Here is a 24529-nt window from a genome sequence, read left to right as displayed (position 1 = left end):
TTGCAAAGTGCCAACGCTTGTCCCGAACATTTCTTAATTATACTTTTCCTATATCTCTACTGTGACTGTGGGGCTAGAATTTCCCCACAGCATTCTAGGCATTTTCTGCTTAAAGCCATCAGAGACCATATTTAAAGTCTGCACTCCCCTGGGATCCTCTGTGGTTACTAGAGCGGATGATCGGATTCTAGACTAAAGCTAGGGGGCAGGCACACATTCATTTGTCAACCAAATATGTAACAGGCAGTTACTACTGCAGGGCTCCGTCCTAGGTGGACACAGTGGTGAAAAGCATCAAGGTGGCTACCTCCCCTCAGAAGTGTTTGTTTTAGGAGATGTACAAGGTAATGCAAGTGGTGGTGGTTTAGTCACTAATTCATGTCCAACTCTTTTGTGACACCATGGACTGTAGCCTGCCAGACTCCTCTGCCCATGGAATTCTCCAGGCAACAATACTGGAGTGGGCTGCCATTTCCTTCTCCAGGGGATCTTTCCGAACCAGGGATCAAACCCTTTCCTCCTGCATGGCAGGCAGAAAGTTCTTTACCACTGAGCCACCTGGGAAGCAGGTGGTGGAGGTGCTGGTAAAGAGCTCAGTCAGTTGACACAAGAGTAACAGACTGGTGGCAGCAACTTTGAAACGGGTTGTTGGGGAAGGTCACTTTTGAGGAGGCAACATGGGAGATAGGAAAGGCCAGGGAGGCCTGGTGTGCTGCAGTCCATGGGGTCGCACAGAGTCGGACATGACTCAGCAACTGAACAACATCTGAGCTGACACCTATGAATGAGGGTGCCAGCGTGTGACAAGCAGGGTCTGGGGGAGGACGCAAGGCCAGCTATGGCAGAGGGGCAAGTGCAAAGGCCCAGAGGAAGCGCTGTGCAAAGCTAAGTGTAAAAGTACAAACTGGAGGTCAAATAATACAAAGCTACGTTTACGAAAACAGTTTTAAAAAATCAGCCTTTCTTTTTAGCAGGGCTTCTCCACTGTGTCTATAAACTAGCATTCAGGAGAGAAAAAAAGAGTATATTACTTATATAGCCTATGAATAAAACACACTGAAAATGAGCTACAGGAATTAAGCACTACTAAAACCAGAGCATTTCGCTTTTCACTTTCATGCATTGGAGAAGGAAATGGCAACCCAATCCAGTGTTCTTGCTTGGAGAATCCCAGGGACAGGGGAACTTGGTGGGCTTCCATCTATGGGGTCGCACAGAGTCGGACACGACTGAAGCGACTTAGCAGCAGCAGCAGCAAAACCAGAGCAGAAGCTGTGTTGTGTATTATGCAGGCCTCCCGCCTCCTTCCTGGGCCCGTGGTAGAAATTACTAATTGGCCAGCACAGTCTGTGCACAGCCACAGTCCCTCCAGCAGTGCCCTCCTAGCAGCCTCTGCTTATCATCTCTGTCCTAAAAGTGCAGTAATCAAAATGGATAATTTTTTGGGGGGGAGCGGTGCGTGGGTGGGCTACATTTGTAGGATCTTAGTTCCCTGACCAGGGATTGAACCCATGTCTCCTATAGTGGAGGCATGAAAAACCACTGGACCACCAGGGAAGTCCCAAAATGGATAAAATTTTTAAAAATACTTTTTGTTAGAAAACTCCTAAAGAATATATGCCTCACAGTCCTGCTTTAATAAATATGACACATTTTCCTGGTTTCAAAAAGACTGCCCTAACAGTATAATTCCATCATAACCATGAATTACTGAATAAGAGAAAAGACATCGGATACTTGATTTCTAGACCACATCAGTCACACATGAAAAAATGACAGGATGACCCTCAAGTCCCTCTGGACCTGTTTAAAGAATTTAAATTAACCATCTTACACTGTTGTTGTTGTTCAGTCACTAAGCAGTGTCCAACTCTTTGCGACCCCATGGACTGCAGCATACCAGGCTTTCCTGTCCTTCACTATCCCTGGAGTTTGCTCAAACTCATGTCCATTACGTCAATGATGCCATCCAACCATCTCGTCTTCTGCTGTCTCCATCTCCTGCTCCCAATCTTTCCCAGCAACGGGGTCTTTTCCAATGAGTCGGTTCTTTGAATCAGGTGACCAAAGTATTGGAGCTTCAGCATCAGTCCTTCCAATGAGTACTCGGGGCTGATTTCCTTTAGGATTGACTGGTTTCTCCAATTTGAAAGCATCGATTCTTTGGCGCTCAGCCTTCTTTACGGTCCAACTCTCACACTGGTACATGATTTCCAGAAAAACCAGAGCTTTGACTATATGGAGATGTGTCAGCAAAGCGGTATCTTGGCTTTTTAATATACTGTCTAGGTTTGTCGTATCTTACATTAATCTATTTAAATGATGCGAATGGATGCCACTATACCTAAGGATGGACTTCCTTAAGGTGACTCGGTGGTAAAGAATCCGCAGGGGAGGTGGGTTCGACCTCTGGGTTGGGAAGATGCCCTGGAGAAGAGAATGCCTGCCCACTCCAGTATTCTTGCCTGGGAGATCTCACGGACAGAGGAACCTGGTGGGCTGCAGTCCATGGGGTCGCAGAGTCAGACACGACTGAGTGACTGAGTACGCACACAAGCACTATACTTAAGTGAAATGCATAATCTTTACTCAAAACGATGTTTCTCCTTAAAGCCATCTACATAAATACACACACAGCGGGGCTACAGGACCAGCAGGGATGGCTGTTTTAAACTGACACTTGGATGAAGGCCAGTACTCTTAACGATGATTTATTTTTATCAGCGGTTCCTCTTTAGGGCACTTTCTCTTCTAAATTCACATAGCTACTATAACTCATCACAGAAATACAGCTGCTGTTTATTGTATCAGAAGTATAAAGTTAAAGATACAGTAAAGTAAGATTACCAGAGAGAATTAAGTTAGGGAAATACAATATAATTTGAAGAGCTGACAATGTTTATTACACCCAAAAAAAAAAAAAAACCCACCAAAAAACTGAAGAATAAATCATACTTAGTCAAACGAAGAGATTTAGACCAAACAGGCACCAAGAGACGGAAAAATTCAGAATGAGGGAATCATCACATGCAAAGATGGAGAAGCCAGAAAAACTCCCTGGTGGGTCCTAACCAGATGCCACCTACAACACAGGAAATGGGCCTCCAACCAGGTTTTTGCCAGCATCCTCTCTTCTCTTTCTGGTTGGTCCTTCCTGAAACCAAAAGCCCCTACAAAAAGAGGAAACCAAGCAGATGAGGAAAGGTGAAGTGGGACCAAGTGTTTCTAGGTGGGATGCACTTCACATGTGTCCTTCCTTAATGTTCAAAACAACCCCCAGTGGTGGTATTACTCAGTTCTGCAGGAGAAACAGCAGCTCATATCAATTACATACATCAAGTAACCTGTTTTGAGGCAGAACGCCTGGCCAATGAGCTGGAGTTCTGACCAGCTCTCTGCCCTGCAGTAAATGATGTCAGTTGCCCTGGAGCGGGTGGGCTCTTCCTACCCCCATCTTTCCTCTCAGCCAGTTAACCCAGCACACTGCTGCCAGAGGCCCTCTCGGTAAAACCAGCATCGCGTCACATATCAAAAAGTCCTAATAACAAACACCTTGTTCCCTGCGATCAAGCTCAGATCCATTTCCCTGGTGTTCACCATCCTCCAACATCTAACACCACCCTAAAACTCTAGCCCTGCCCCCCACTCCACAACACCAAGCCCTCTCCAATCACCTTTCTTCTCTCACGCAGAATCAGCACTGCGGAGTGCTCACAACATTCATGCCCTCCTCTCCCCTCTTCACTGGGGGGGTAAAATCCGCCCCCATTTTGTTCAAGTTTTCATCCCTCCCTCTCCTGAGTCAGGTAAGGTAACCCCATGTCTGATTCCAGGTACTGATCTAGGCCTGATGAGCCAAGGCCCCAGTATTTCTTAATAGTAGTGCAGTTAACGCTGGCCAAGGGGAGGACAATTCTTTATACTGTGATGATCCTGGAAGTCATAAAAAGCTTAATGTCCCTGTAAGGGATAAGAAGGCATAATTACAGACAGGGAACCAACAGCCCAGAGTGACTAACTTGCTTATGGTTAGTGAGCTAGAAAGTAGCAAAGCTGGAAGTGCAACCCAGGACTGTCCTCTCCAGGACACCCAGCAGGCTCCCAGCTCTCACTCAGGAAGTCATCCACTGAATATCCACAACAGATCATTCCGAGAGGCTATAAAAACAAGCCGCTGCCCTCAGAGGCTAGTGGGAAAGACCGAAGATTACAGCAGAATCAGAGAGGATGTGGAGCGTTTGTCATTTGGCCAGGATCTTTCATTTCTCCATTGAGTATGGTCTTGTATCCTGTTCATGAGGTTCTCGTGGCAAGAGTACTAGAGTGGTTTGCCATTTCCCCCTCCAATGGACCATGTTTTGTCTGAACTCTTCGCTATGACCCGTCGATGTTGGGTGGCCCTGAGTGGCATGGCTCATAGCTTCACTGAGCTACTCAAGCCCCTTCCCCTCGACGAAGCTGTGATCCATGAAGGCACGAGGGCCTCAAGAACAGAAGCTGTATGTCTTTACTTATTTTATATGCTCTGTGGTAAACCTAACTACCTCAGTTGCAAATTATTAAGCACTGAACACTGGCTAAACTGAAGTGCCAAGAAAGAGCCTGTCCCATCAGCAGCAGCAGAATAATTTTTTCCAAAGGATTAAGTCTTCCCTACTTTTCAAGTAGAAGGAAAGACTAACACACAAACTGTAATTACCGAATTCCCCACAGTTGTAAGATCCTCTAAATTTAAAGAGTTACGATACCATTTTCTTAGTAAAACAGAAAATGGTACATTTACTCAAGCAAACTACACTTTTGTTATTCGTTAGATAATTGTCTAAAATTCATTTTCTTTGCAAACGATACTGAAAAGCACTTCTGATAATCACTTAAATCCTGATATGGCACTAGGATACTGACTGACTAAAAGCAGCTGATCACGTTAAAGCAGTATCAAAAAAAATACTGAACTTACTACTACCATCAATCCTCCTCAAAGTTTGATGGGTCCATGAGATCCACAGTCTAACCTAAGCAATCCCAGGTAACCAGCCACAAATCTTAACTTATTAATAAGACTTATTAATTAGAGTACCACGACTGGCTTATTAATAAGAGTGCCATGCAGCCTGTGTTCCATGGGGCCGATCTGTCAGGGTTACTGAGGTGCTCTGTGTTCTGTATAAAACACAGGATGTGTGTGCATGCTAAGTCCCTTCAGTCGTGTCTGACTCTGTGACTCCCATGGAGACACCACCAGCTGCCTGTGTCCATGGGATTCTCTAGGCAAGAAGACTGGAGTGGGTTGCCAGGCCCTCCTCCAGGGGATCTTCCTGACCCAGGGATCAAACCGTCTCTCAGGTCCCCTGTATTGATAGGTGGGTTCTTTACCACTAGCACCACGTGGGAAGCCCAAAATACAGGGCAAGCTGAATGAACTCCTGCCCTGAGAGGCTACTCCCTAATATACAGGGGCCGTTCTGACCCCACCAGATGAAGCTGTTCTTGTATATAAGCAATTGAATTATTACATAAGCTAATGAAACAAGAAAAAAAGAGTATTTCTAAGAAAACGAAGTTGAAGGAGAAGCCTTGATTAAAAAAAAAAAAAAAACTTGTTAGAAAGCTTTCTGTCAAACCAAGCACATCAGAAACAACAGTTAAATGGGAGGTAACAATTTTAAAAAATTTAAAATTTTTGAATTCACAATACATGAAATTGCTTTGGAACTCTTTAAGTTCTTTAAAAGAAGATGGACCACTTATTCAAGATGGATCACTTGGAACTATAATCAGAGGCACATACTCCCAAGAAAAGACCCTGGCTTTCTATCAAAGGACTGGTAAATAAATGGATATTTAAATATTTTGTTACAATAAGATGGTTAGTATTTCCTTTTAAATCTTCATTTTCATCCACTTTTCAATCAACTACAGGTACCATCCGGAGGCTGAAGGCCAGGCCTGTCTTTCTCCCCCTGAAAATGCATGTATAAACCCACTGTTCTCAGCTCTAGTCCTGGGCAGCCTCCTGGGGCCTGCACCACCCACTGGACACACAGACTGTAGGAGGGCCTGTCTGCTGAGGATTTTGTGACGTGTGGAGCTGACAAGAGGAAAGCAACATACCTATCCTAAAACCTTTGCATTAGGGGTAGTCACACTGCCTACGGCAAAATCCATTTTAAATTAACACTGGCAGATTCACACAAATGCCAATCAGTAATAGCTTTAAATATCATCACCTAAGCGTCTAGCTAAACTAGATGGCATTGTCCTCACCTTAATGCTTACCAGCCAGCAGACAATTTATGAACGTGTTCACACCGCACACCATCAGATTGGATATCTCAAGATGTTAAAGATTTATTATGAATTTTTAAATAGGATACTAGGAATTGTTATATGTTTTTAAAATCTTATTTTGGAAGTATACACTGAAATATTTATCATGAGACAGTATGTCTGGAATTGCTTCAAAATAATCAGGGATGCAATCATTCTCCAATTAAAAAAATAAATAATCAAGGAAAGGGAGAATGGGAGAGGAAGGTTAAAGGAGACAAAATTGGCCAGGAGCTGGTAGTTGCTGCATCTGCCCATGCACACATAGGGGGTTTACTGGACTCTTCTTCTTTTGCCTATGTTTGGAATTTTCATAAATAAAAATTTAAAAATAAAGAATTATACCAAACTATTTAGATAATATCTTAAAAACTCTCAGATGTGGAGTCTTTTTTTTTAACTTAAATTTTTTTGTCATACATTGACATGACTCAGCCAGATGTGGAGTTTTTAAGCCCAAATAATATGAAATTTCATTAATATATTACACACCAGCAAGAAAAAAAATCACAAAAAACAAAAACACATAATGGAACCAGAGAAAGAATTAAGATTTATTGAATCTCAAACTCCTACGCCGGGCTGATGCTGCTTCGTCCAAGCCCGTGAGAACATTCTGACCCAATTCTCACTGTACCAGTTGCTTTCTTACACTACTGTTCTCAAAACTGCTGAGGCTTCGGGAAGTTTACATAAGAAACTGCTTTAGCAAGCAGTGATTCCAATTAGAAAAGGAATGAAGTCGGCTGTAATTGGTTATAAACATTTCTACATCTGCTTGTAATCTGCCAGTCTGGAGCTATCTTACTTACTCTCTGGGTGAACATCGGTCAAGTCGACAGGAGGGTGACAGCCAAACCCACTGTTTTATAGCCCAAAGGGGGAAGTGGTCTGAGAAGGGGATGCACTTACTTTCAGCATATCCAGGAGAAAAGACAGAACGGAAAATTCAGTATGTTAGAGATGCTTTAAATTTTATTTGAAAATTATTTTCAAGCGACTGGATTGGGATAGTCCACATACATATATAAAAGGATAATCCATGGATCCTCCTGTGCACTGATTGGCTTAAGTGGAGCACAGGATTTTCCTAGTGCGACTTTAATTAGATAAAATCAATACAGTTTAGAGAGGGGATCAAGTAAGTGAACAAGGCATTAACTCCCTGCAGTATGCTTTGGGCTTAATAACGGCATGCGGCATGCATGCTCAGTCACGTCTGACTCTTGGTGACCCCATGGACTTAGCCCGCCAGCCTCCTCTGTCCATGGGATTTCCCAGGCAAGAATACTCGAGTGGGTTGCCATTTCCTCCTCCAGGGGATCTTCCCAACTCAGGGATCAAACCTGCGTCTCCTGCATTGGCAGGCAGACTCTTTACCCCTGAGCTGCATGGGAAGCCCTAATAAAGGCAAGCTCAACTGAAAGAGAGAGAAGGAAAGAAAAGAGAGAAATAGAGGGAAGGAGGGAGAGAGAGGAAAAGAGAAAAGTCAGCTAGCTGTTCCTGGAGTGCCAAAAGCCCTCCTGTGGTTTCACCTCACAGAATGAACGCCAAAGCCCTCCTCATCACTCACACTCACTCAGCAGACCTGTGGGTCCGGCCACGTCTGCCACGTGACCTCCCGGACCTCTGGGTACACTCTCCCCAAGGGTAATGCCTTTTCCTTTAGAGATGGAAATTTCGAGCCTGCCCTGGGATCTGGACTTGAGGGTCACCTTCCCAGAGGCTTCCTCGGCCACCCCACCCCACACTGTGTGCATAAACACACACATGTTCTCACCCCTTACCAAGTTCTCTTCTCCCAGTTGAATTTTTCTGATTTCTTTTTTACTGCCATCTCCTCCATTAGCATGCAAGGCCCAGGAGAGCAGGGATTTTTTTTGTCTGAGTGCAGACACTCAGATAATTTAAATTGACTTAAAATTATTCTCTCTAATGTTGTATTCCTAATGCTCCAACCGTTTCTGGCCCATGGCTGGTGCTCAACGATTTACTGAAGGTAATAAAATAACCAATGGTCTACCACATGAGGATCCAATGAGATGTACTATCTGTGAACTTTGTAAACGGATCTGCTAAACACGTGCAGTGGTTTTATAACAGACTTCCCAGCAAGGCCAATCTCATTCACACTTGTTCTCTAAGCCTCTAACATTCTGCCTTGTTTTTATCTTATTTTCATATATGCAAGGTAACTGACTAGAAATAACAAGGCACACCAAGGCAATGGCAAAAAAGAATCACCTGCCCCTCTGTCCATGGAATTCTCCAGGCAAGAATACTGGAATGGGTTGCCATTTCCCTTCTCCAGGAGACCTTCCCGACCCAGGGAATGAACACAGGTCTCCTGCCTTGCAGGCAGACTCTACTGACTCAGCCCCCAGGGAAGCCCAAGAATACCAGAAGATCCCTGCCTTCAAATTACACCCAACCCTGGGTACGAGGAGAAGAATTTGAGCTACAGATCACACAGCTGAATCTCCCAGGAGGATGAGGACAGAAATGGCTGTAAATGGTTACAGAAAAATTAAGTTCTGTTTTTTCCCCCTACCTGGATTGTGCATGGAACGCACACCTGAGTTCCTATTATTACTTGTATGTTACAGATGAGGAAAATGGAACATTAAGGAACTTTCCAAAGTAATACAGGTGGATGTGACTGGGATTTGAACCCAGCCTCCCAATCTCTCTGCTGTTCCACCCATACTACAGTGAAATACATAAATTTCATGATCACACAGAACTCATTTTTCATTCACTGCATCTCTACAGGAGACATGACACAATGACTCTTCTAAAGATAAGATTCAAGGGAACTCAAATGGCAGTAAGCTCTTAGCAATCACCTTTTTATGTAATAGCTAACTTCAATCATAGAGAAATGCAAACAACCTCAAGATCAATTCATTACATATATACATACATACATATGGGCTTCCCTGGTGGTTTAGATGGTAAAGAATCCGCCTGCAATGCAGGAGATCTAGGTTCAACCCCTGGGCTGGGAAGATCCCCTGGAGAAGGGAATGGCAACCCACTCCAGTATTCCTGCCTGAAGAATCCTATGGACAGATGAGCCTGGAGGGCTACAGTTCATGGGGTCACAAAGAGTTGGACATGACTGAGCGACTAACACCTTCTTCACTTTCCTGAAAACTCACCAGCTGAGAATCTCTAATCTAGAATAAACTCTAGGTGCTGCAAAGCAGGCACATGAACACTCCAAGTATTTTAACTGATCTGCTGGTGTGGAAATCAAAGGGAGCAGATCCATTTCAACCGTTGGGAGATGCTCTGTCCAAGGCCGTTAGGGATTTAGAAGGGGCCGAGTCACAGAAACAGATTATCTGCAGGACACATGTTGTTCACTGGACCACAAAAGTGGCTTATTGTCTAGTTCCAGATAAAAACTGAGGTCACAACTAGGCATGCTGGAAATGCAGGCCTTCTTTGACAAGTATTCTCTGTCCTGCAAAAGCAGTCGCTCTAATAAAGGAACTGTTTAAAGGACCTCAAACTAAATGTGTCCTCACTTATTTAAAGCTTCCCTGGTGGTCAGATGGTAAAGCGTCTGTCTACAACGTGGGAGACCCGGGTTCGATCCCTGGGTCGGGAAGATCCCCTGGAGAAGGAAATGGCAATCCACTCCAGTACTATTGCCTGGAAAATCCCATGGACAGAGGAGCCTGGTAGGCTACAGTCCCATGGGGTCACCGAGAGTCGGACACGACTGAGGGAATTCACTTTCACTTTCACTTATTTAACACTATGCCCTCATCTCAAGCAGAGAAATGATCTGTATTACGACTGACATATGTCGGAGTAATTCACTAGTTTTCATTTTCTCATAAACTTTTTCAAACTGTAGCCTCTTTACTGATATAAACTCAAGTTTTACGTTTCCAATGACAGTAAATGCAGCAAAACAGAGGGAAGGTCTCACTTCCAACCCGATTCTTATGCCATCACTGGGCATTGCACGCGCTTCTACCACAACAACGAGAACTCTGAATCCAAGAGATTCACGTGTCTGCTTTCCCCACTAGATTATAAATTCTTTGAGTAGAAAAATGGATGCACTGTTCACTTACAGAATTTATAAGTTCTGGAGAAAAACTGTTGAATGAATAACATGCTTTTGATGTCTGGTAGCATACTTAATATATCCTAGAGATACCCCTTGATATTTATGTACAATAATATTCTAATGTTAACCACAGAACATGAAAATAAAATGTATTCCTTCCATAACTAACATAACTAATAGTATATGCTGTTTATGGACCAGCAAGAAGACTGAATGGTATAAATGCCATTTCACATCATCTGGAAATACAAGGATTTCACAGCATCTTTCTGCACCATTCATATACATACATGGATTCCTGTTGAGAGTGCATAGGCAAGTTGCAGATCTGAAGCAAACTTGCATTCATGCGTATGAGTCCTAGACCAACTTAATTATCAAACGTAGGTTTTTCTAGTTAGGGACGATATTCTTTGTTTTCTCTGACTTTAAAAACATCTGCCATTTTACTCATTTGAGGCATCAACGTGGGCAAACAGGAAAGTTTAATGTGGTGAAATTTAAATTCATCAAAATTAAGTATAGGTGCACACAAGATTTAAAAAACTGGATTTACACAAATATAATTTTGATTACAAAATAATTAAAACACAGGATCCTTTTACACAGTAATCTCCCCTAGTGAATTAAAAATCACTATGACTATACAACCACTTCGGGAACATATGATACAAAGCAAATAAATCTGGACTGATTTCTGTGAACTATAATGATATTCAAAACTGTATGGCATGTTTTCTGGCTAACTAAAAAGCAACAAGAAAAGTAACAACCAGTCACAGTCACTTCACCACCATAATAATCAGAGACTCTAACAGATGAAGCTATTTTGCACATAATACAAATAACCAATCAGTACAACGCTGAAAAAAGTTATTGAAAACCACAAATTGATAAGAAGCGGAACAGTTTTTGAGAATACCAATTTAAAAATTTTCAGCCTCACTTGAACTCATCAGATTAGAATACTTTAAACAAGAAACAAATACTTACTGCACACAGTATACTAGAGCCCACCTACTTTACAGGCCACAGTTCTAGAGATGAACCCAGGACAGAACCCGGGTTCTTACTTGCTTTTTCCATCTTCTGCAACATTGCTTCTCTAAGTGTGGTCCCCAGACCAGCAGCAGCAGCATCACCTTGGAACTGGTGGAAATGCATGTTCTGGTCCCACCTCCTGAATCAGGAACTCAGAAATCAAACAGCAATTTTCGATTTAAGGGGCTCTCCAGGTGGGGGACATTTGTTGAACCATGTGGCTCAGATGGTAAAGAAACCACCTGCGATGCAGGAGACCCAGGTTCGATCCCTGGGGTGGGAAGATCCCCTGGAGAAGGAAAGGACAACCCACTCCAGTATTCTGGCCTGGGAAATCCCACGGACAGAGGAGCCTGGCGGGCTACAGTCCACGGGGTCACGAAGAGTCGGACATGACTGAGTGACTAATACTTTTACTTTCACATTACAGGTGGGGGGCTGCGATGCAGTTCAGGTACCACAGCTCTACATTAATGCCTAAACATTAGCACCACTCATAAAATATATATGCACTTTAGTGGGAGTCCAATTTCTTTCTTAGATGGAAGTTTATTACCATTGCCATCATCTTCTTTGCAGGAGAGATTCCTACCGAGTCAGAGAAGGGAGTTTTGGGGAAAATAATTAATACTCAAATGTTAGAGAACAATCTTCTATCACTTTTGTAATATAAACTATAAGAAGAGTATAGGGGAATGGGTTTTTACTTATCAAAAAGGGGAATGGGTTTTTAAATACTATAGATACCGTAGTAAAGATTAGAACCATCTTTAATATCAGAATTTTCAAAAACAATCCCCATATTTTTTTTGCTATCATGGCTTAAATGATTAAAATGGATCAATCTTATGTAACTACAGATTTCATAGTCTAAAGTCTATTGGTTTCCTAGGTTTTCTGGTTTCAAGAAACTGAATATACTTTACTTAATAGCTGGAAGAGGAAATGGCAACCCACTCCAGTATTCTTGCCTGGAAAATCCCATGGACAGAGGAGCCTGGTGGGCTACAGTCCATGGGGTCACAAAGATCAGACACGACTGAGTGGTTGCACACAAATGGCAATCATGAGACAAAGGATGCCTGACATATCAACAAAAGAACTAAAATTTTAAATTCAACTCTTCACTCTCAAATCTTACAAAGGTGGGGAGTGAAGAAACTGCTGCTGACTCACAAAGGAGTCCTTTGAGCTCCTGAGGGAAAGAGTTCAGAGAGGCAGGTAAACCAAGAAGAGCAATTTTCCAAAAACTTCAGGTTCAATGCTGGTTAGTCAGTAAGTTTTTAGCCATTTTTAAAAGCTTAAGAAACATACTTTTTCTCCTTTGGAATAAGAAAATATGGTGCTTAAGGAAGAAAAATAAATTTTAAGTTTCTATTTGTAATACTGAATATATTAGCATTTTCCTACTGAAGTGCCCCTTACTATGTATAAGCATTAACTGAAAAACTTTTTTTTTATCTTAGCATAATTGAAAACAAATTAACAGAAGGTGGATAAATTTGGAAGTCAGCTTCAGAGGTTCTGGTTAATGACAGTAAGTTCTTAAGTTTAAAAAAATTAACTTGTTTTCTTCCTTATTTCAAAAACGATAAATATTCATTACTCAAAATTGTGAGAATACAAACAAGATGAAAAAGAAGTTCTTAAGGGAGAGTTGCATCGATGTGTGCTCAGTTGTGGTGGACTCTTTGCAATCCCATGGACTGCAGCCCGCCAGGGTCCTCTGTCCATGGAATTTTCCAGGCAAGAATACTGGAGCTGGTTGCCATTTCCGACTCCAGGGGATCCTCCCGAGGATTGAACTCATGCCTCTTCTGTCTCCTGCAATGGTAGGTGGGTTCTTCACCATTAACACCACCTGGGAAGGAAGCCTTGCTGGCTTGAGAGGCTGCAGCAGGAGCCCCATGTGCAGACAATATCGCTTCCAGGCGAGGCCAGGCCTTCTAGACTGAGGCCCCAGGTGAAGCACAGGACTCGGCATGGAGCTCACTCTCCGCCCCGAGGAAGCAGTCAGTGAATGACGACCGTTTCCAGGATTAAGTGCATTTTTTGCTTCATTAACTGATGTCTAAAATTCTGTGTCCCCTTGATTTAAATGTCCCACCTGACACAAACAGGTGACTTTTGAATCCTGCCTCTGCAGGTAACACTACTTACTATATGACTTAGTTTTCAGATACTAAAAATAGCTTGGAAAAACTGAGTCATACTGAATAACATCCTCAAGCACTGTATTTACGACACCTAAAAATGAACAAGATGGGCTAAATCTATCATGTGTTTTTGATAATCAGAAGGGGAGAAAAAAAAAGAAAATACCAATTGAGAAGTGAAATGCCCAGTCTGTTATTTTGATGGTTTAAGGTTTGGTTTCAAGTAAAATGCTTGACAACTCTGCTTTTCCACCATTCTCCCTCCAAATAACAGATTAACACTTTGTGTGCAGATATTCCATCCCTTCACTTTACAGCCTGTTATAAAGATGTTCTGACTTGGATTTTGTTCGGGCATGCAGGGCAGGCTGATTCCCTGAACTGCCACCAGAGTGAAGCTCTGAAGTGCTGAATAAAATATTAATAGCAAAAGACACACCCCCCCCCACACAAATAAATACCATTTAAAACACAATGCTGAGTCAGCACAAAAGGAAAGGCTCTAGAAAGGTGAGAGGAAGTGAGAGCAGAAACTCTGGGAGGAAAACACGTTGAGACAGGGTTCTGCCCCAGGAGGCTCCTCCAAGCCCTGGGGAGCCAGAGTTTGCACCAGCGGTAAAGAATCCGCCTGCCAGTGCAGGAAACACAAGAGACAAGGGTTCAATTCCTGGGTCGGGAAGATCCTGTGGAGGAGGGCATGGCAACCCACTCCAAGATTCCTGCCTGCAGAATCCCATGGACGGAGGAGCCTGGCGGGCTGCAATCCATGGAGTCGCAGAGAGTCGGACATGACTTAGCCACTGAACAACAACAAAGAAAGAATAGTAAACTGAAGGTGGGAGTCACAGAAATTATCTAGATGAGCGCTAAGAAAACACGACAGGCTGAAAGTTAGGAAGTTAGACATCTGTTGGACCTTTTCATGCTAATTAGGGTTCCAGAAAGAGAGAAGAGAAGAGGCAACATTCCTGAAATATAGTCACTGTGCATTTTTAGCTGTACTCCCCACTGTGCTAGCTAGTAGCCACATGTGACTATTTAAATGAAAATTTTAAATACAGTTCCTAGGTCACACTAACCACACTTTAAGTTCTCCTTAGCTTTGCATGGCAGGAGGCTACCACATGGGACTGCACCAATGTAGAACATTTCCATCATCACAGAAAGTTCTACTGAGCTGCACCGTTGCAGAACTACTGAAACACACATCCTCAGATTCAAGCTACCCAATAAATCCCAAGCTATAGAAATAAAATCCACACGTGAACCCGCTAAGGTGGTACCACAAAATACTGAAGATACAGAAGTCTTAAAAATGGGCAGAGGGAAGACTCGGACCATCTATTCAGGAACAATATTAAATGCTGACTTCTGAGCAGTATCTTTGAAATCCAGTAAGAAACTGGAAATAACAGAACTCTGTACCTAGAAAACTATTTTTCAAGAACAAGGCAAAACACATTTTCACACATAAGAGGTTTTACCGACAACAAACTCTCCCTAATGGAAACTTCAAAGAATTCACTTTAGGAAAAAGGAAAAATATCCCAGAAACAACTGAAATGTAAAAAGGAATAGTAAGCAAAGATATGGTAAAAGTTGATTAAATCTAAGTAAGCATTAACTGTATTAAAAAAAAAAAAAAACAACTAACGTCTAATTTGTGGCACATAAGACAACCAAACCACTAGGCAGCAACCAGGTGTGTTGGGAGAGATGACTGCAGCCAGGCAGCTTCAGGTCTCTGTAATTCTGGAGGAGGGTCATGAAATTGAGTACTACTTTAAGGCAGAAATAGTAACATAAATGTTTATGACATACACATATGAAAACAAGTGACATACAAGCATACCTCCTTTTATTTGTGCTGCATTGTTGCACTTTCCAGATATTTTGTTTTTTACCAATTGAAGGTCTGTGGCATTAGTCTGGAACCAACCCACAATGGGTATAACCTAAATCAAATCCCGTATGATTATACAGTGGAAGTGAGAAAAAGATTCAAGGGATTAGTTTTGATAGACAGAGTGCCTAAAGAACTATGGACGGAGGTTCGTGACATTGTATAGGAGGCAGGGATCACGACCATCCCCAAGAAAAAGAAATGCAAAAAGGCAAAATGGCTGTCTAAGGAGGCCTTACACATAGCTGTGAAAAGAGAAGCGAAAAGAAAAGGAGAAAAAGAAAGATATACCCATTTGAAGGCAGAGTTCCAAAGAATAGCAAGGAGAGATAAGAAAGCCTTCCTCAGTGATCAGTGCAAAGAAATAGAGGAAAACAATAGAATGGGAAAGACTAGAGATCTCTTTAAGAAAATTAGACATACCAAGGGAACTTCTCATACAAAGATGGGCACAATAAAGGACAGAAATGGTATGGACCTAACAGAAGCAGAAGATATTAAGAAGAGGTGGCAAGAAGACACAGAAGAACTATACAAAAAAGATCTTCACGACCCAGATAATCACGATGGTGTGATCACCAACCTAGAGCCAGACATCCTGGAATGTGACCTCAAGTGCGCCTTAGGAAGCATCACTATGAACAAAGCTAGTGAAGGTGATGGAATTCCAGTTGAGTTATTTCAAATCCTAAAAGACGATGCTGTGAAAGTGCTGCATTCAATATGCCAGCAAATTGGGAAAACTCAGCAGTGGCCAAGGGACAGGAAAAGGTCAGTTTTCATTCCAATCCCAAAGAAAGGCAATGCTAAAGAATGTTCAAACTACCACACAGTTGCACTCATCTCACACGCTAGCAAAGTAATGCTCAAAATTCTCCAAGCCAGGCTTCAACAGTACATGAACCATTAACTTCTAGATGTTCAACCTGGATTTAGAAAAGGCAGAGGAGCCAGAGATCAAATTGTCAACGTCCGCTGGATCATCGAAAAAGTAAGAGAGTTCCAGAAAGACATCTACTTCTACTTTATTGACTATGCCAAAGCCTTTGACTGTGTGGATCACAACAAACTGTGGAAAATTCTTCACGAGATGGGAATACCAGACCACCTGACTTGCCTCTTGAGAAATCTGTATGCAGGTCAAGAAGCAGCAGTTAGAACTGTACATGGAACAACAGACTGGTTTCAAAGCGGGAAAGGAGTACGTCAAGGCTGTATATTGTCACCCTACTTATTTAACTTATATGCAGAATACATCATGAGAAACGCTGGAGTAAGCACAAGCTGGAATCAAGATTGCCGGGAGAAATATCAATAACCTCAGATATGCAGATGACACCACCCTAATAGCACAAAGTGAAGAAGAACTAAAGAGCCTCTTGATGAAAGTCAAAGAGGAGAGTGAAAAAGCTGGCTTAAAGCTCAACATTCAGAAAACAAAGATCATGGCATTCAGTCCCATCACTTCATGGCAAATAGATGGGAGAAACAGCAGAAACAGTTTCAGACTTTATTTTTTGGGGCTCCAAAGTCACTGCAGATGGTGACTGCAGCATTAAAATTAAAAGACGCTTGCTCCTTGGAAGAAAAGTTATGATCAACCTAGACAGCATATTAAAATGCAGAGATAGTACTTTGCTAACAAAGGTCCGACTAGTCAAGGCTATGGTTTTTCCAGTAGTCATGTATGGATGTTGAGAGTTGGACTATAAAGAAAGCTGAGCACCAAAGAATTGATGCTTTTGAACTGTGGTATTGAAGAAGACTCTTGAGAGTCCCTTGGACTGCAAGAAGATTCAACCAGTCAATCCTAAAGGAAATTAGTCCTGAATATTCTTTGGAAGGACTGATGCTGAAGCTGAAACTCCAATACTCTGGCCACCTGATGGGAAGAACTGACTCACTGGAAAAGACCCTGATGCTGGGAAAGATTGAAGGCAGCAGGAGAAGGGGATGACAGAGGATGAGATGGTTGGATGGCATCACTGAGTCAATGGACATGAGTTTGAGAAAACTCCGGGAGTTGGTGATGGACAGGGAAGCCTGGCATTCTGCAGTCCACGGGGTCACAAAGACTGAGGGGCTGGACTGAACTGAACCCACAACATATCCAAGGTATGGGAGCAAACCTTCTGAAGGTAAGGAACAAACCTTGTAAAAAGTTGAGGGGCCGTGGGGAATCCTCGGTCAATCTGTATATGGTATCCAGAAATCCAAACACAGAATAAACACAAATAAGGCAAACAAAACCCTCTAGCCACAAAGATTGGCAAACAAGATGAAAAGGTAAGATTCAGCTGTGAGCTTTTATATATCAGGAAAATATTTATCAAAAGAAAAGATAATTTCTTATCAAAAAAAAAGATAAATTCTTATCAAAAGAAACCCAGTGAAATCATTAACTTCAGACAAAATTACCTTTAAGAAAAAATGCATTATAAAAAGGGTCACTTCATAATAATAAAAGGTCCAATTCACCTGGAAGATAATATTAATCCTAACCTTAGAGAAGATTTTAAATCCACCATTTTAACATCTCTGTCAAGTACACAAAAGACATTAGATACAACAGATTAAGTAGAATTAGGATACAGATGGGAACAGCATAGTTAATAAGTCTTTATGGACATATATAGAAAATACATGTATATACATTGATTAGGCAACGTGTACTTTTTACGCACAGGTATAACATTTACAAAACCCGACTATACCCTAGGTATAAAGTTAGCATCAGCAAATTTTCAGGTGTGTTATTAGTATCAATCAGATTCCCTGATCATAATGAAATTAAGTTTGAAATCATTAACACAATGATAAATAGAAAAACCTTATACTTTTGGAAAGTAGACATTTCTAACAATTCACAGGTTACAGATATCTCTTTTTAAAATCTCAAAAGTTGTGAAGTTTCAATTACCTTAAAATATAAGAATAAATTTCTCATGTAATAACTAGTAAAAACTGATTTATTTAAAAGACATGGCCAATACGTAAGCTGTAGGTAAATATTTTCCATTGTGCATGCATACTTAAATTTTTTTTTTTACTAAAATGCACAATTAAAAGGATAAAAGCTTACAGGTGAAGATAAATCATTTTAGCAGCCACTTATCTCACTGGAAAATCTTTTTGCTCTTTCAAATTGGAGAGGGAGGAATGGAGACAAGAAAACTCAACATTGATTTGTGGAATAACAGTTTACTAAGAGCCTGGTCTGTGTCTGATACAGAAGATACACAGATGAGGACACACAGTTCAGCCTCCAGGGGCGGACAGCACCCTAAAGGAGCAGTGGGCAGAGAAACACACGTAAGATGCCCGTCTGGACGAAGGAGGTGACCCTGGTAATGGGTCGGGGAGATCAGAAAGCTTTCTGTAGTAATGCCTTGAGCTGAGATACAATGTGTAAAAGAAGGCACATAAGTGAAAAGGCCAGAGAATAGCATTCCAGAAAAGAGGAACAGTGTGTGCAAAGGTACAAAGTTCCGGTGGGCAATCAAACTAAAACTGTAATTAAAATTTCAGATGGATGGTCAATATAAAAGCAGGGTACAGCATAAATTCTGCAAAATTTTTATGCTTTCTCATCTGTTTCTTCTTTAATAAGAAACTGGTTGACGTTCCTACTGTCATAGAATTTTTCTGTGACTATATAAATACTGTCTAGATATTCTATTTATGAAGACACTTCAAAATACAGTGAAAGTGAAGCTGCTCAGTCGTGTCCAACAGCTTTGCGACCCCATGGACTGTAGCCTACCAGGCTCCTCAGTCCATGGAATTTTCCAGGCAAGAATACTGGAATGGGTTGCCATTTCCTTCTCCAGGGGATCTTCCCAACCCAGGGATTGAACCCGGGTCTCCTGCACTGCAGGCAGACGCTTCACCATCTGAGCCAACAGGGAAGCATATAGTACTATCATGCAAAACTGAACGGTTACCATTTTCCGTACTGTTCAAAAAAGAAACTATCAAAAACAACTAAATCTTTAAGACCCTTTAGAAAGCTATTTCTACTCTCTTCTTCAATAAAATTCTACAGTAAATAGGGTTTTGCTCAGGAGAGACTACAAAGTATGCTTTCTAAACTCTTCTCACTAATATATATCATGTAACAGTCTTGAGCAATACTGGTATTTTCAATATTACACCCTTACTCCATTCAACCAAACAAGCACTGTAACAAATATACAACTTCAGATACTGGAGACGGAAAGAAAAATTCAAAAAACAAAACCAAAAACAGGGATTCTTAAAATTTGGTTCTAATGATTACTCCTAAAAGTGTAGCTCAGCAGTAAGGAACCCGTGCCAGTACAGGAGAGGCAAGTTTGATCCCTGGGTCAGGAAGGTCCCCTGGAGAAGGAAATGGCAACTCACTCCAGTATTCTTGCCTGGAGAATCCCATGGACAGAGAGGAGTCTGGCGGGCTACAGTCTGCTGCTGCTGCTAACTCGCTTCAGTCGTGTCCGACTCTGTGCAACCCCATAGACAGCAGCCCACCAGGGCCCCCCCTCCCTGGGATTCTCCAGGTAAGAACGCTGGAGTGGGTTGCCATTTCCTTCTCCAATGCATGAAAGAGAAAAGTGAAAGTGAAGTCGCTCAGCCGTGTCCGACTTCGCGACCCCATGGACTGCAGCCTACCAGGCTCCTCCATCCATGGGATTTTCCAGGCAAGAGTACTGGAGTGGGTTGCCGTTGCCTTCTCTGGGGCTACAGTCTACAGGGTCGCAAAGAGTTGGACACAACTTAGCAACTACACATGTAACAACATAAAAGGTGTCTACATAAGCACAAAAGGATTCAGATTAGTTCCAAAGGTTAATTGTGACATGGAAATTACAGCTAAATTACACAGCTACGGACTAACTTCCATTAACTATTTCAGGTCTCTTTTGCTATATCCTGGCAGAAGAAAAAGAGAGAAAAAGAATTTCTTTCCCTTAAATAATTTACTCCTAAGTCCACCATATGACTATGTAAAAATATAACCTGGAGTTTGTAGAAGTCCAGGCTACACACTCACATTAGCCTTTTGTTGTATTTATTAAATGCGACAAGACGGGGACTCAAGGTGAATTCAGCATTCTCAGTAATGATTAGAAACAAGAACAGATCATTTCTTTCAAGTGTGCAGTTACTGATTAATTTTCTTTGGCAGCGAAGAACTAGCCAATTCAAGTTTTTCTTCTAAAAGATAATTTCTTTTATTGTGAATATACCAGTGTAGTTTTCTAAAAAGCATGATAGTTCAAAGATAACTGTTATCTTCACGAAAACAGGTAAGAGCATTACATCAGAAAATTATATCTGAAGACAACTGAAGGCATTTTCTGACACTACCTAAAATATCCACAAATTCTGTTTATTTCTCATCACTTAATGCTTGTGGCAGGAGCCTGAATGCCATTTGATCCAATTTTTTAAAAGTCAGACAGTATTACTTACTAAAAAATATATTCTTATTCGCTCTTACTAAAAAGTTAACCTAACCAATTAAAATTAAAGAAAGGAAAGGAAAACCCTCAAACTACTCAGATGCTGGTAACGGTATGGATGGAAGGGAGTATGAAACAAAACAAGGACAAATTTACTCTCTGGGAACAATTAAAAAAAATGAAACTTCGGTTTGATGTAAGAACCACCAGGAAGTGGGAAAACTGCGGAAGACTCCTCTATAAGTGCTTCTCCTTTGTTTTTGAAACCAGAAGTGGCTTGTCACAATGTAAACATGGAAAGGAGTACCATGTGGAATAGTGATTAGAAAGGTGAAAGAATGACTGTTACCTGCCTTCTGTGGAGAAGACAGTAAAGTAGGGAGTGTTTATCGATGCTTTGAGGCTTGTGCTCAGTGAGGATAAACACAATTCACGTTTAGTACAAAAACTATTCTTTCTAATTTTATGGAAGAACACCCACTCCAGTATTCTTGCCTGGAAAATTCCATGGTCAGAGGAGTCTGATGGGCTACAGTCCTGGGGTTGCAAAGAGCAGGACGCAACTGAGCATACAAGTTCAGGTTTAAGGATCAGATAAAATTTTCGTTATATATACCAGCACTAGTTGCTAAGCTGAGTCCCACTGAATGGACAGTCTAACATGGGCCAGTAGATCAGGGTGCAAAGTATCAAATGCTGACCATCAAAGGAATAGCTATCTACCATAAACAGCTTTCAAGGTTGTAAGATGAGTGCAAAATACGACGTGTAACTGGTAATTTAAATGTCTGGCAACAAACCTCAAAATCAAATTTCCTTAGAAATATTTGATCTAAAGTTTTGTTTCTAAAAAGATCAACATGAAATGATACATGTTAAAAAGGTAGCAAAGTTCTATCACATCTAAGAAAACCAAGATAGAGTCTCAAGTGAATTTAAAGTCTCTCAGTCGTGTCCAGCTCTTTGCAACTCCATGGACTGTAGCCTACCAGGTTCCACCGTCCATGGGATTTTCCAGGCCAGAATATTGGAGTGGGTAACCTTTCCCTTCTCCAGGGATCTTCCCAACCCAGGGATCGAACCCAGTTCTTCCGCACTGCAGGCGGATTCTTTACCAGCTGAGCCCACCAGGGAAGATAGAGCTTAGCCAATAATAACAAGAAAGTAATTATTTCAGTACCACTTCCCTGGTGGCTCAGACGGTAAAGTGTCTGCCTACAATGCCGTAGACCCAGGTTCAATCCCTGGGTTGGGAAGATCTCCTGGAGAAGGAAATGGCAACCCACTCCAGTATTCTTGCCTGGAAAATCCCATGGACGGTGGAACCTGGTAGGCTACAGTCCATGGGGTCGCAAAGAGTCGGACAGGACAACCTCAGTTCACAATTATTTCAGTAACAGCAGGCAACAGGTTCCCCGGATAAGAATCTCCATCAAAAAAAAAAAAAGCAAAAAACACACTGCACCTAGACAGAAACAGAACACAAAATTTCACAGGCTGAAATATCAATATGATCTTCGAAAGGGGTTTTAAATTTATCAGTTTTCTAAGTTTTCTCTCTCTACCAAAACCAAAAACCCAACAGCAACAAATCTAAGGCTTTCACCAACCCAAGAAGTGAGGTTTAAAAAATAAACACGGTAGAGGGTTCTGATGTTAATAAGAGGGGCATTACTAAAACTACTTCCAAAATCAAAAAGAAAGTCAACTCAAACCCCACCCCTGGCTCCTGGAGGGGAGCGTGGCCTTCCCTAGTCAGTGGCCGTCGAGAACTAAACGCCCCAGCCCCAGGGAGCTGGGGGAGGAAGGTAGCGAAGGGTGAACGCTAATTTCGCCGACAATACTGTAAAATAAGCAAACCACCGCTCCTGGCCAATTAACTACGCGCGACTCAAAGTTCCACCACGTAATTTGGGCCTGGACCTTTTTTTTTTTTTTAAGCAAACAACGTAATTGAAAGCAGAGTCATTTCCCTCTTGGTATTTTATTCATGCTGGAAATAACATTCAAATCGAAAAGGTAGCAAAACAAAAGAGAAAAACACACACACACACACACAACACAAGAAAATTGAGGGAAGTGGAAGCGCGCGGGACGTTTCACTGGGGTTTTTTTTCCCTCCTCAGGAGCCTTGACTCTCCGGCCTGTATTTGAAATTCCCAGTCCGGCCGGGCGCGGGTCGGACCCCCGAAAGCCGCCCGCGGCGCCAGGGGGTCCCAGCCTCTGCGGAGGGAGGAGAGAACGCGGCTCCCGCGGCGGCGGCGGCCGGACGCGCGAGCGGCGGAGAGTGGACTCCACTCGGGATCGAGTCGGGGGCTCCGGGCGGGCGGGCAGCTCCTCAGGGCGGGCGCCGGGCAGCTGCGGGAACTTTCCCTCCCTCCCGCCCGGCCGCGGCCCACACGCTCAGGCGCAAACTTTGCAGACGGCGCCGCGAGCGGCCGGGGTCCCGCCCCGCGCCCCCCAGCCGAGCCCCCGCGCGCCCCGGCCCCGGCCCCGGCCCCTCGTCCGCGCTGCGTGCCCCGAGCCCGGCCCGAGCTGGGTGGGCCCCGGCGCGACCCCTCGGCCTCCCCGGCGGCGCCGCCGCCCGCGCCCCCGCCCCCGGCCGCGACCCTCCCCCGCGCCGCCGCAGGGCCGAGCGGCCGGCCCGGGGCCTGGGCCGCGCTCCCCTCACCTTGGTGGCCATGGCGGGCGGATCTCCCCCCCCGCCCTCGGCCCGGGACGGTCGGCTCCTCTCCCGCGCCGCGGCTATCGGCCCCAGGCGGCCGGACGAAAGCGAGGGCGGCGGCGGCGGCAGCTACGGCTGGGCCCCGGCGCGGCGGCGGCTCCGCCCCGGCCCCGAGTCTCGGCTCTGGGCGACTCCAGCCGCCGCCCCGCTCCTCCAGTTCCTGAAACTCCCCGGCTGCGCGGCCCCCGCCCCCGCCGGCCGAGCCTCCCATCTACCGCGGCGTGCGCGGCGCGGCCGGCGGAAGCGCGCCCGGTGCCCTGGGCCGGCCCGGCCTCCTCTCCCACTTTCCGCCCCCGCCCGGAGCCTCCGCCTCGGGCCGCGCCGCCGGCGCCCTTTGTCGCAGGGCTCGGGGCCGCGTCCCCCGAGCGGCGGCCGGGGTCGGGCCGGATCACGGTCCCCCCACCGACCGCGTCCCGCCTGGCCGCCCGCCGTGGGGACGGTGGACAGGAGTGAGGGACACGCTTATGAGGGAGCGCCTGCCGGGGAGCCGAGTCCCGAGCGGCCCTTCAGCCGGTCACCGCGACTGAAGTGTTTCGCTGTGGAGATACAACGGGGCCCCGCAGCACGACGGGCTCGAGTCGCGGACGGGGTCTTTGTCCCGCGTCGGCATGGCTGTGGGGCCGGCCGTGCTCGGGGCTGAGTGACATGAGTGTGGAGAACGCAGCCGGCACGGAGCGCAGCAATGGCTTCCAGGTCCGCTGGCCCTTCCCGGAAGACCCGGCGCCCGCCTGGAGTTGCCCGCGGGCTCTGGTCCCCGGCCCGGAGCTTCAGGGCCCCGACGCTTGGGGCTTTCGTTCTGAGGCGTCCCGTTAACCTCCTTCTGGACTCCTGATAAATTTAAAAAAC

The 24529-nt window shown here is 43.9% G+C and overlaps 1 protein-coding gene across 1 annotated transcript in view; it reads right to left on the bottom strand.

Annotated features, from left to right (window-relative positions):
• SNX9 (sorting nexin 9) overlaps positions 1-23894 on the bottom strand; it is a 92064-nt gene extending 68170 nt beyond the window's left edge. The window contains 2 exon segments of the mRNA XM_052645565.1: positions 23630-23659; positions 23661-23894. Coding sequence (XP_052501525.1) covers positions 23630-23659; positions 23661-23894 — 264 coding nt within the window.
• Positions 23895-24529: the final 635 nt, after the last annotated feature.

This window comes from Budorcas taxicolor, chromosome 9 (genome assembly GCF_023091745.1).
Source record: "Budorcas taxicolor isolate Tak-1 chromosome 9, Takin1.1, whole genome shotgun sequence".
In the NCBI taxonomy this organism is placed as follows: Eukaryota; Metazoa; Chordata; class Mammalia; order Artiodactyla; family Bovidae; genus Budorcas; species Budorcas taxicolor.
This window is presented reverse-complemented; position numbering and strand designations above follow the sequence as displayed.